This window comes from Gavia stellata, chromosome 17, assembly GCF_030936135.1.
Source record: "Gavia stellata isolate bGavSte3 chromosome 17, bGavSte3.hap2, whole genome shotgun sequence".
Classification (NCBI taxonomy): domain Eukaryota; kingdom Metazoa; phylum Chordata; class Aves; order Gaviiformes; family Gaviidae; genus Gavia; species Gavia stellata.
In genome coordinates, this window is record NC_082610.1 from 16,289,442 (window position 1) to 16,303,441 (window position 14,000).

At 44.3% G+C, this 14,000-nt stretch overlaps 1 protein-coding gene across 5 annotated transcripts in view; it reads left to right on the forward strand.

Moving 5' to 3' along the window:
* The first annotated feature begins 11,001 nt into the window (after positions 1–11,001).
* KCNC1 (potassium voltage-gated channel subfamily C member 1) overlaps positions 11,002–14,000 on the forward strand; it is a 129,081-nt gene continuing 126,082 nt past the window's right edge. For 3 of the 5 annotated variants that reach the window (XM_059826161.1, XM_059826162.1, XM_059826160.1), the window contains exon 1: positions 11,017–11,586. In XM_059826161.1, the coding sequence (XP_059682144.1) occupies positions 11,017–11,586 (570 nt within the window). Of the gene's footprint in view, positions 11,587–14,000 lie in introns of all 5 variants that reach the window. The other 2 variants (XM_059826163.1, XM_059826164.1) reach the window with 1 other exon arrangement.

Genomic DNA, 14,000 nt, shown 5'->3' on the forward strand with positions numbered 1-14,000 from the left:
TGTGTGTAGTGAGGGGAAGCAAACGTAAAAATATCACAGGGTGCTATTTTGTTTGTTTGTTTGCCAAGGACACTTTAGCTTTTGCTATTTATTATTCTTCAAGGTATGCTAGAAAATATGCAAGAAGACATAAAAGTATCAGCATTGCATCACTGGATTTCCTAAATTTATCTTTTCCCCACCTGTTAAATGTTAGCTCAAGGTCAAGAGAAACCACCATTTTGAGTGAATGAATTATGGGATAAACATATTCATGAAAAATACATTAGCAGTGTTCTTTTATCTTTAGTATTATGAGCAACGACAACTTAAAGATTCCTCTCACCACGGGACTTCTCTGAGAAATAAGCTCTGGTGGCTTGTTCAGAGAATGACCTGTACAGGTCTTTTGTGCCACAATAGTTTTTTTTCTGGTTCTCGTAGCTAAGAAATGACTGATAGCTGTCTGTTTCAAAATCTTAGATACCTGTCATTGGGTAAACTCAGGCCACCACAAAATCCCAAGTTCCAGCAAGTACAGTGGCTTTAATTCTTTCCAGTACTCATCTATTGGCAGCTGCTTCCATCTGCTTCTTCTTGAATGGTTCTGCCCGGTCCCTAGGGAAGAGCAGGAAGATTGTTACACACTGAACTCTCTTCTTGTGAGCTGGCTGCTCATGTTTTACCTAAATCTGTCATTACGCCTCGTCTGCTCTCCAACCTCTTTTTGCAATAAGAATTCTGATTTCTGCTGTGCATCAAAGGCAAAAAGAAAGCTATTCCTCAGATGCAGATGATGAAACATTATTCCACCTTTTAAGGACAAATAATCATTATTGAAAAGAGATTCAGAAAAGATTGATCAGATCACTTAATCCTCACAGCTGCTAGGCATGTAGTGATTTGTGCATGTATGTTTTATAGCTGCAGCAACGTATCTTTGACATGTCTTTGCTTTGTGGCGAGTGAAGGCATAAACCCTTCAAGCACTCCATGACCATGACCATTACCTGTGGCCTTTTTTGTTTGTTTTTTTGTGGTATACCACACAATGTAGAAAGAGGGGAAAAAAATCAAAAATAACATCTATTTCCATGTCTTCTATTTGAGACACCAGTGGTTATGTTTCCAAGCTTGTAGCTGAACCTTTAGGAACTTCAGTTGGCTGAGCAGATGTCTATGCACATAAGGCTCCTCTATTAATTTGTCACATTGCTATTTATGTACTTGTTAACTTGCTATCTAAAGACTGACATTAATTGGCCAGAGTGAATTAAAAGATTTTACTTTTTCTTAACCATGATAATTAGTTTTATATTTTCAGCTCTGAAAGTTTTGATTCATATTTTGATATACCATCTCTAGCCTGATTTCCAACTGGACTAAATCCTCTTCAAATCTCTTGGGCCTTCAAACAGGTGTGGCTGAAAATGCAAAACTTTGTCCATAAACATAATTTTTTTTCTTTCAAAGCACCTCAAAGTACATCCCTAAATATAAGCAGCATTCTCCAGATCCTACTCAGTCTTAGCTTGGGAGGGGAGAAATAGTCAATAAGACAAGCAATGTAACATAACATGGAAACAAAGCTCAAGAAGAATTCATTAGTAATCCAAATGCAATCATCTGGGTTTTGTCCCAACCAGAATTATATGTATCTGTGGATATATCAGCAAGAACACCTCCTAAGGGCTGTATAAGCATACACTCAGGAAAACTGACAGTAATTTCACTGACTTCCCGCATCACTTTTTCTGTGGTGCACTGTTATTTTGAGCGTACAACTCTCTGCTTGGATTATGCAGTGGTCAAACTGAGCTGCAGAAGCACAGCACCACTGTAGTACTGGTGCATGAAGAGCTTTTCATATACTGAAAGGTTCTTAAGGGGTTTGGCGTGATAAAGCAAATAAGAAGCTAAAATACTTCTAAATATATAACACAGAATGCAATCTTTTCCTCCACTTTTTAACAGGCAGAATGCTTATAAGGTAGAGGATAATTTTAAAAGAACCTGTAGAAATATATTTTTTTTTATTATAGTCTGAAAAATTTAAGAGAAAGAAGCCCTTTATTATGGATTTGAGAACTGGGCACTACTTTTCTCTCATCCCTTCACAGGAAAGCCAATCAACATGCCATTGTAGGCCCTCTTATAGGATAGGAATCCATCCTAGAAGCACAGAAAGGTCCAATTTTGCATGAGAATGGAGCATATCTGAAAGAAGATCCACTTCCGATTACTTGTTGGCCTACTCTGAACATCTTGTGCCACTGTGATCTTTCTCTGCTTCCTCCTTATTCCCCAACCCCTTCTACTTTTGGAATAACTAAGAGGCAAGGAGTACAACTGCAAAACCTGGCAGAATCTACAAATTAATCAGACTGAATCGGTAGATAATGATGAAAAGTACGGTGTCTTAGGAACAAGCATATCACTGTGCTTTGTAAGCTAAACGGTTTAAATGCAAACTTGCTGCAAGTCTTACATGTTAGCAGGAATCCCAGGCATGATCTGGAGGGCTGGTACAACCCTTTTGCACTGAGATTCCTACAGAAGGCTTTCCCAGGTCCTGGAAACTGGGTAGAGCATCTTCCTGTTCCCTGGAGTGCACGGACCATTATAGTACATCCCAGAAAGGGAAGGCTGAGGACAAGCTAATAGAGGTGCCCTCTTTTCACTGTTTGCCCTGATCTAGCTCTCAGCACCTCGTTTAACTGGAACAAAAGGCTGCTGTTAATGCTGAGCCACAGGCTCAGGCACAAGCCAGGATCAGGAAATCCGCATTCCCAGCAGCTGGCCCAAGATTTGTGACAGAAGGTGGATTTTGCTTTCCATTCACTCACGCTTACGCTGTATAAATCTTGGTTATTTACAAAAGAAACACAGCAGATTTCATCCGTAGTGCCAATTACTTAACTAGCATCACTGGAGCTATTACACTTTATGTCTCTTCATATACAGCATACAAAGAATTACTTCAACAGGATTAAATGTCATATTTCATGGGACTGGCTGCATAAATATTTACAAAGCTAGAGAACAGCAAAGACATCTCAGAGTTATTGATTCATGTCAAACATTGAGAAGCTGGGTTAATCAAGGGATTTAAGCAATGCTTTAAATCTTTGAGTCAGCATTGTTGAGTATTTGAACCATTCTTACCTTTCAACACCCAAAATTTTACAAACTGTTTATAACAATAAAGATTTACAGGCCATTTTCCCATCTGCTTGTCTGAGAACATTTCAGTCACTATTGCAAACTCAGAGTAGGCTGGAGAAGTAATAACAGTGGTGGAAAGTGAATCATTCAATAAAAACAAAGTTCTCACTTCAGTTTTAAAAAAAAAAAAAAAGAAGAAGAAAGAAGAAGAAGAAAGAAATGTTCTAATTATTTTGATGTATTAGAGAAATAGTCAGCTGATAGCTGGGCATATATATTGTATAAAATGGAGCATATTCTATACTCCTCAGTCAGAAACAGACCCTAATTTTTTTCGTGGTTAAATGAAAAAGATATACTTGAGGCACTGAGAACTGCATGCCTTGTTCAAGAAAAGACTAGCACCTCCTGTTCTGTATTCTGTATATAGTATATGTGAAATACATATGTCTGTATCTATGTGTTTATGTCTGTTGCTATGTTCATGCACCTGCAAACTGACTGAGATTTTGAAAATGTAGTGACAGCATTAGCAGAGTTTTGTTTTCAGAAAAAGCTGACTAGGCCAGTCTCAGAAAGCCAAGGACCTTTTAGGACTCCCCAGAACAAATCATCTAATAAAATAAAGCCAAATCACTAGCCTTTTCTGAAACTCTAGTTATAGCACATGGTCAGAGTTAAATAGTTCAGATCTATGTGCGCTCATTTACTCTTTTGGATATGTAGATTTAGAGCCTTCAGGATGACTGCACTCAGCTCACAGTAACACATATTTAGCAGCTTCCATAAGCATGTTTTTGTTACGCTTTGACATGAATCTTCCAATTGTGTAAGTTGAATTTTCCTTGTCACCAGCTGCTTGTTTTGCTGGATCATGCCTAGATCAGCACGAAGAAAAGAGACAAATCTATACCCTTTCTATAACTTCACATTGTAACAAAGTGGCACATTAGCCAAGCTGTATGCCTAATCTCAGTTGCTTAAAGTAGATTTTGCTGTGATTTAGCCCCATGATTTCTTGAGGAACAATTATTTCTGTTTTGGGGAATGCCTCAAATCCTGACACTTTTACTACAGCCTTGGCTAAAGTATGCCTAGAAACTCACTCTGTTTCAGATCAATATATGTGCTCCCAGAGAAGCACGGTGCCTGACCCAGTCCAGCTATGTGCTAGATTCAAGCAGGTGCTGGGTGTAAGACAGACAACTCAACAGTTGTGTGCAGTGCTTACTGTCCCTCTTGCCAGGAAGGAGCTATCTTCTCTTTCCCTACAGGGAAGGCAGTTTGGAAGCCTCCCTAATCCCTTAGCAAGCAGCAGAACACTACTTCCACCACCTCGCCTTGCTCGTGTGCACCATCCCCGTTGCCACATTTACTCAGTTCCATCTCCCATAAATTTTCAGCAAAACCAAACGGATTTAGGTGGGAGTTTCTCTTAGTTGATGGAGTAAAGACCCATGATGATGTCTAACATATCACAATATTACTTCCATTTTTTTTCCAGAGCAACTTCCATTTGTCTCACAGTTTGATATACATCTGTGCAACACTCACGTTTCTACACCAGCACTCTTTCTGAAGGATTCTAAAGGGATTTGCAAAACAAAAAGAACCTTCACTCACAATCAAATGTAGCCCAGTACAAATGGACGGAGAGCAAAATGCAACCCAGCAGGCAGAGCATTGCAAGCATTTCTCAGCTTGCAGCAAAGCCATGCAACAGTTGAAGAACATGGATGAAAATGAAGTACATATTCAAGCAAAACTTAGGTAATTAGGAAAAAAAAACCTAGCTAGACAAAAGTACAGGAACTAGCATTCACTCATAACTTCTGCTGCTCTGGCTACTCTCATCAAAGGCAGCATGACTTCATTGAATGAGGCTGTGAGCTACACAGCTCTTCAGGCATGCAGCACCTCTATGAGTCCCTCAGTCAACATCAAGCACCAACCAACTATTTTCTCCTCCATTCTCGTTCTTCCCATGGAAGGCTTTCGTCCAACTACTGACAGTTCAAAGGGGTATATCTAACCTTTCAGAAAAGTAGTATCATCTATACAATTGCAGTTTGATTTCTTTTTAAATGAGTTTCAAGCACAAAGTGAGTACATTGCAAGCTGAAATGCATCACAGCTTTCCAGCTGAAGACCTCAAACCAAATGATTTACAAGGATCAATATTAATAGAGCAATTCACAGCATCATGTAATCTAAAACTGATAAAGAACTGCATTGAAATACTGTTGAGTTGTCACGAATTTTTTTAATACAAGAGAGCACAGACTGAATTATAGCATTCAAGCACTGCAAAACTGGTGTTCCAGCCCTGGCTGCCTTTTGTTTTGAGATTACAACCCTTACAAACAAATCTCTCCCTGTCAGCTTCCTCCAACTTTAAAACATTTTTGAATGTGCTCTCCAGTTGTATTCATAGTTGCACACAAAGTCCCAGGTTCTCTGAACACTTCTTTTCCTTCTTTATATTGTTGCATTTGTTAGAATTGGTCAACAAGTTTTTCATAATAACCCTTTTCCTTGAATATAAACTGTCTGATGAACTCAGACTAGGTAGGCTTAAATGTCAGGAGTGAGTGCTTTGTTAGTTGTCACCCCTGTTGGTATCCTCACTGGTAACCTCAGTGAATGAAGAGGTTAAAGAAGTGTGCAGAATGAGATACTCTTGTTATACTAGTAAAGCACCAAAGCATACAGCAAAGCTTCCCTATGTGCTTTCTGTACCTACACAACACTCTGATTTTGGTCTACCAATCCAGCATCTTCCGTAAGTGGTAAAATGTTTTCATACAAAAATAAAAATAAAAAAAAAAGTTAAAATTTTACTCCAAAGTTATGAGTTACTAAGTTTAGGAGTATTAGGGAATATATGCTCAGTCATTCCCCCGCGTTGAGAAGAAAGCCCCTTTGGAGTTAGACTAGAAATCACTGCCGTTTTCAGCTAAAGCAGTAAGTAGAGAGCAGCTGGATGAGCAAATTAATAGCATGTGAACCCACAAGCTATTTTTTTCTTTGTAGACAGAATTTAGACTTCTGTCTGAAAGACAACCTGCCTTTCATCATATATTATTACCCTGGGGATGCTGAAGCATAGGGCAACAAAGGTGATCCCAGGACACCAGATACAGAGGTGAAAGAAGGACTTAACTCTTCCTGTGTCATCAGAATACAGGAGATGGGGGGTGACCTAACACAAGTGATAAAATTAGTAAGGGGATTCACTCTCTTTTTCTGTTACGCAGTAGTTTCAAAACTAAAATAGATGAATGGCTTAAAGCTATTCTTCCACTGTCACCTTTAAAAATGTTGATTTAGAAGAACAGCTAAGGTTGCAAGTAGACCCAATGACTTTAACAGGACTGCTCAAAGCGCATATATACTCTGCCGGGCAGCAGCTGTACGACTCTGGCCTCCCAGAAGGCTCCCACAAAGGAGGCCTTTAGAAAGGCCTTTCTAAACTCTACAGCGTATTTTCCTCACTTGTGCCAGGTTTTGGTCAGCCCCAGCTCAAGGCAGATGATCCTCAAAAACTCTCACTGGTTGTGAGAATCAGCTGAGGACACAAAATGTAATTCCAAGTCTAATGTCTTTTAATGCATTTTAAGAATTCCTGATAACATTACCTGCTGCTGCTGTATCAGAATCCTTTTTCAAACAGACTGTGAACTATTTGAACAACCTACTAATGCCATGTCTCCCACAGACATCTCCCAGCACTATTAAAGTTGGTTTAGTTCTTTTTAGCAAGTAAAACATAGTAAGGTTAATTACTAATTTAGCTTAAAATGACAAGGGATACCACAGAAAAGCTAAAGAATTCCTGGACGTACACATCCACCTTCACATTAAGTCCTCCCTGCCTAACTTTTCTTTCCAGTGTAGAGAAGACACCCAGCAGGGAAGTATAAAGAGGACTGCTCTCCATTCATCGACAAGGGACCTAAACTTTCACTCATTCATTCATTTTATTCATTCTTTAACTCCACTGAAGTCAATGGCATTATATGAGTGACCAAATGCATGATCCTGCCTCTGCAAATTACTGTGTTGTCTCTAAGGCAAGTCTAAAGGCATAGAGGAGACACACAGCTATTTTGAAACCAAAAAGACTGAATGTAGCTATGTCTAACTGTGGCAAATTCATTCATATGTTCATCTCACATAGACAGAGGACTATAGAATCTCATTATAGCCTTGGAATTCTTTGCAGAGTGAGGGGAGATCCTTCAGCATCCCAGCAGCTGAAGGTGGAGGCTTCTAGTTTGAGATATCAAGTCTGCATAAGCAGTTATTCTGCAGCCAAAAAGAATCTTTAAAAATGTCAAACATAAACCAGAATAAAAAATAGTTATAATATTGTTATTTTTCAGTGGGACTAGGGGGGCAGAAGTGCCACTATACAGTTTGGGATTAACCAAACTTCTATGGAAATTTTTTGTCCGCAAATTAGGTATTTGAAAATTACTTGGTTTGTTTTGCCTATCATAGTCCAAACATTTCCAATTATGGAAAATTATTTTTAAAAATTAAACCAGAATTTTACATCACTATATGGCAGGCTTAAAGCAAAACTTTGCTGATACACAGCACCTGCTGGACTGACTTAAGACATTCATTTTGTGTAAATCCGCAACTACTTATCTGGCGGCATCAACTATCACTAATTAAACAAATGCAAATCATGCTATAATCTACAGTGCAAAGTAAAGTCTTTTATGTCTTAATAAACAGTTATTTCATGCGACTATACTTGTTTAATAAAGATATTATTTTCTAATACTTTTCCTCTCAAACTTCAATATAAGCTTCAAATGTGATGTTATCTTTCATTTTCCACATCAAAATAACGTATAAACTTCATTTTCCAACTTATACTTCTAAGAGAGCTTCCCATTTCAGCAGCTATCTTGCTCCAGATCTCACAGCTCCCCCCTGCCCATCAATCTCTGATGTGGGACCCTCTCACACGTCTTTTGAAATATCCAACTCTTCTGTGTCTACCAACACTCCTTTATCAATTACACCCTTAGTATTTTCAAAGAAACCTCACAGGTCACTTAAGCACGGCCTCCCCACCTGAGTCCATGAAAACTATCTTTAAACAAGCTTTCCGCTTTCTAACATATACTTTCAGATGACTTCTAAGGTCCTGTACCACCCTCCTGCAGATGCCCAGACAAGAAGGGAAACTGAAGCGACGGAAGCTGCAAGATATCCCTTTCATCCCCACAGTCACCTTAGATCTCAACACTGAAATTCCTGAAGAGGAATCACTGATGTGGGGTAAGGTAACATGGAAGGTAGGAGCTAACGAGCTGGGAAAGAGCCTCCACAGTTGTGGATGTGACCAGGAGACCCCACTGGCTTGGGATTCACAGGTCCTTAAACCTTGTTCCTGGGTCACCTACCTTCTTCAGCCTCCGTAACTCTCAGAAACTACCCTACAGTGCTTTCCCATTGATCCCAGATCTATTATTACCAAAAGTAGTGACTTACTATGATTACAAAATAATTGTCACCTGTATTATTTCTGTTAATGAATCATCATCCTCTTTTCCTTTCTTAATGCCAGGCTTGGGGTCACAGACCTACAGTCTTCTCCCTTTGTGCCCTCTGTCTGGCAATTCTTAAGGTTTTTAGATAGCATTTCTGTGCTTGCGATTCTCAGATTTCTCTCTCTATCATCAACCTTTCTCCCTCTATTCAATCCTGATGCTCAAGTGGCTGTCTAGCATCTCCTCCTGTAGATTTTGTCATCAGTTTATGCTAGCTGAAGTGCTAGGTTGCAGCAGTAATGTACTCCCCATTTCCACTATCTTCCCCCCCTTTTCCCACAAGTCACGCACAAACAGCAGCCAGCTCCTGGGCCGTCCTTCTACCCCACCAGCTTCAAGACCAATCTGTTACCATTTTCACAGACAAATCTGCTGTTTAGTCCTCTATGGTATATCCTACCACAACTATTGCAAAGCTCTCTCCTCTACATCCCAAACATGTGCAATGCTCCTTTGCAACCCAAGGAAGCTGTGGATGGCCAAACACCTCCTCTCACAAACCTGACCACACCACTCGCTCCTTGGCAACCCTCCACTTGTTCTTCACTTGCTGTTCCAGCACATCCAAATCTCTGTCCTCCTTCAAGGCACAACCTAACTGCATTCCCCCAGTCTACCCTCTTCTGCTGAGCATCGTGTTGTCCCTCCCGCTGCTGCACTACTCCAGCAGCGTTCCTCAACCATACACCCTTCAATCGTATGTTTCTCCACCTCATCCGCTCATCACCAGGTGACCTCCTATGGTTCAGCTCAGCTTTCCAGGCTCTCTCATAGGCCCACTCCTCCTGCGTTACTGGCACCAAATAAAACAAAATACAGAACATATCTACATACCTCTGTTTCTTTCCTTCCACACAACCATCTCCTTGCTGTCCTTCAAGTTCCTCACAGGGCAGGAACTGTTCTTTTTTGTATATGTGAAGCTTCCCTTGAAGTTCTTTGCGAATTAACGAGAATAAAAAAGAATAAACAACATGAACCCAAATTGCAGCCTCCTACCAACCCAGGCTTTAGGGAAGAAACAAGTGAATAGTAGAAAAATAGAAGATGGAGAAACGGAGCAGGTGTGTGGGACCACGTAAAGGCGCGATGCAGTAGGAAACACAAACCCTGGGCATCCCGCTCGTGATGTGAGAAATTTATGCTTGGGGAGATCCTGAATTTTACCTCTTTGCCCTTCAGTGAGTCCAGTCCACGAAGGACGAGAGCAGCCACGACTGACTTCAACAGCGCTGGTCACTCACAGCCGAGCGCGGGGCAGCACCGGGAAACCCAACGCTTCCCGAAGGGGATCCTCAGTGCGACCGTCGCGCCGCTGAGAGAGAGGCGGGTTACTCGGGACGCGAGCGGAGGGTGAGGGCGCGCTTCCTCCAGCCGGGGGTACGGGAGCAGGGAGCCCTTGCCCCGGCACCGGCAAGGAAGTACGCGACGTGGCGGCCGAGGGACTGAGGGGGCCCGGGCGGCGGGAGCCGGGGACGGCGCCCTCGGAGCGCAGCCGGCGCTAGGACCCGGAGAGCGGCGGCAGGGCGGCAGCAGCGCGCCTGCGCTGCGCTGTCCGGCGAGCGGGCGGGCTGCACCGAGCCGCCCGGCAGCGGCGGCGGCAGCGGGAGGAGCAGCGGCAGCGGCGGCGCCGCGGTCCCCGCCGCCCGCACCGGCAGCGCGCTCGACCCGACCGGCCGCAGGGGCGGAGGCGGCGCGGCGCGGCGGGAGGGCGGTGCGCGGCGCTGTCCGTTCAGCACCGGCGGGAAGGGCGCGGGCACAGCCCCGCCGGACCCCCGCGGGGGCTGCAGCCGGCTCCGGCGCCCACCTCCGGCCCCTGCCCGGCGCCCCGCAGCCCCGCGCCCGGAGCACCTGTGGGCAGCGCCGGTGCCGCCGTTTTTCTCCCTTCCCCCCCCCCCCCCTTTTTTTTTTTTCCCTTTTTTTTTTTTTTTTTGTGCTTTTGGCCACGTCCAACCAGGGGAGGGCCCTCCCCCTCCGGCACGTCCCCGCGCCCCGGCACCGCAGCGCCCGCGCTCCCGGAGCATGGCCCCCCCTGCCCCTGCCCCTCCGCCGCGGCTGCAGCTACCACGGCTCCCGAGTGTCTGACTTCAGACGAAGGCGGTGCAGCGCCGGGAGCCACCGGCACCGGCTTCCCCTCGGAGCGGCCCCCGGGGAGCAGAGCTGGCCGGGGCCCTTCGCCCCCGCGGGCCTGGATCGGGGCTGGGGTTAGGCACCGACAGCCGCCGAGCAGCCGTCCCCTTACGGGCTCGCTGCCTGCCGTGCTTGCTTGGATGAGTCTGCGACATGCCTAATAAGAGACGAGATGGGCCAGGGCGACGAGAGCGACCGCATTGTGATCAACGTGGGAGGGACTAGGCACCAGACTTACCGCAGCACCCTACGCACCCTGCCCGGCACTCGGCTGGCCTGGATCGCCGAACCCGATGCCCACAGCCACTTCGACTATGACCCCCGCACGGATGAGTTTTTCTTCGACCGGCACCCGGGCGTCTTTGCCCACATCCTGAATTACTACCGCACTGGCAAGCTGCACTGCCCCGCGGACGTGTGCGGGCCGCTGTATGAGGAGGAGCTGGCCTTCTGGGGCATCGATGAGACCGATGTGGAGCCCTGCTGTTGGATGACCTACCGGCAGCACCGCGACGCCGAAGAGGCTCTGGACAGCTTTGGTGGGGCGCCCCTGGATAGCAGTGCCGAGGACGGAGACATAGATGGCACCGGAGACTCTGGTGATGGTGAAGAGGAGCTGGAGATGACAAAACGCCTAGCACTTAGTGACTCCCCAGATGGCAGGTCTGGGGGCTTCTGGAGACGGTGGCAGCCCCGCATCTGGGCGCTCTTTGAGGATCCCTACTCCTCCAGATATGCAAGGGTAAGCTACGCTATCAGCACCCTCATCAAAACACTCGAACCTCCCTTCAGTCCCACTTCCTCCCAGCATCATCAGGGTTATCTCCACTGTCAGAGCAGAGCAGCCATCCATGTGTGTGGCCATACAAAAATCAGGCACGGGCTATGGGGACATAACCCACGCTCTCAAGCAGGCCCCATGCATGGGGCACGAGTGGACACCAAGGCATGAGCTTGTGTACTCATATGTAGCCTTCTAGAGACCCTTATTCTCCAACTGGCTCCTAAAACCCCACAGCCTGGGGCAGGGTCCCATTCACGGGCCAGGGAGATCCCCATTATACCAGGTAATTTCCCTCCATGCACAGACTTTTACAGTCAGTCATCCCCCAGTAAAGACAGACACCTTGTCCAGCTCTCTTAGGAGCTAACGGCTCTATCCCCTTTACGAGATGGAGAAAGGATCACGGGAGCAGGCAGTCCCTGTGGGACCAGGGGATTTGGAGAGTTTCTCAGCCTGGACTGGAAAGGGAGTCTGTTCCTTTCTCTTTTCTCATACGTACCATGTTAAATATTTATGATCATGCTTCTCTGAGAATGGGTAATTCAGTTGCTCACTTACCTCCTCACTCTGTCTTTTCCCTTGTGGGAAAGGCAAAGTATTAATCAGAGGAGAGGGTTCATTCATGTAGAAGGGACACTGTGTTTGACAGGTTTCTTGCCTGGCTACTGAAGGACAACTCCTCCCCTCCTGGTGCCTGCAGTTGTTTTGGAAAGGGAATGCACACTAGTGCAGTTCACAGCGTAGCTGTGGATAAAGATGGTCTTAAACAGCCACCCGACTCCTCTAAGTAGGTACCTTTCATACTATTACATAGGAGGATAATTACATTAATTAGGGCCCGATTCCGCTCCTGAAGTCAAAAGAAAGAAAAACATTTCCTTCAGGAACAGCAGCAGGATTAACCCCCAAGATACCCATATTGATAAGCAGGAAAATAGATGAAGGGTAGTGCCTTCACAAAGGAATTGGTTTGGATAGGTTTTACTCCTCTCTTAAATGTACCTTTGTTACAGCATAATTGCTGCCAGCCCTCGGTAGGGATGAGTGCTTTGGTGTGGGAGGATGATCAGTGTTCCTGAGGAGGATCAAAGAAGCGAGATCAGATTAGGGAGCAAATTGGACGGACGGAGGGAAGAGAAGTGGAAGTCCAGGGAGCAGGGACAGGGGAGCTGGTCGTGTATGAATGGGTGGTGGAACAGCAGCTGCTGGAGACTTGCGGTCTGAGCAGAGATCTCCAGCAGGGAGCCGCCAGGTCTGCAGACTGAATGAATGGGGAAAGCTGGAGCAGAGCCTGGAGTTCTATCTTGCTGCATTTCTAAAGATTCTTGTTTGCATACCCTTTGGAGATTTCCTCCCTGAACAAAGAAGTTAATATTTTAAATGAATTCCTTTAAACAGCATGGAGGATAAAGGAATAATAAAATATTTACCACGAGATGAAAGGATGATGTTGAATTGCAGCTTTCAAATCCCTGATTTCTGCCACAGGAACACGGAAACGGAGAGGGAAGGCTGGAGGGTATCCTTCAAAAGGCATAGTTAGCTTCCTTTAATCAAGCCCAACGTTAGCAGGCGTTGATTTGACTAGCAGCTCTCTCTGGTGCCCAGGAATCTGTTGGTAAAACACATTTCAAGTCAAAGCAGCGTGCTTGTCCAAGATTTTGTGGAATGGTCCAAAAGCCAAATGGGTAATGCTGTCCCAATGAAAAGGATACAAACAGAGGCTAAAACACCCTTTTGCTTGGAAGCATTATGATATTTTAGATTGGAGGACAGAATCCATAACCAATATTAAGAGTCTTTGTGATGTACAAGCTGGAATTCTAGAAGGAAATGAATTCCATTTTCTAATTCTCTATGGGTATTTTCATTTAGGAATAGGCATTTTATAAAGTGATTTGGGTTTGTGTTTTGGTGTTTTTTTTTTTTTTTTTTTTTTTTTTTTTTTTTTTTTTTTACAGTGGATGTTATACCATTTATTCACAATTACATGTGCATACCTGGTAGAATTCAACCCCTGATTTACCTCTAAATTGTTCTTTCCTTAAAGGATTGTTAAACTAGAGAAATACGAATTCTGGGCAAAGTTGAAGAGTATACTGAATATTTCATGGGTTAAATATGATTCTTTAACTTGTATCTATGGAGACGTAGGCCATATGCATTAATATTTTGCATGAAGGAAGATGGCTTTCATCATCAACACATGCACACACTGTCCATTAAGAAGACATTATAAGACACTTAACATTTTCTAATAAAAGCCATATGTTATGGTTATGGATGTAAAAAGAGACGGGAGTTTGATTTATGCTCCTGTAACCTAACACAGACATTGCAAAAAGACATCAAACTCACAATAGCTGATTTAC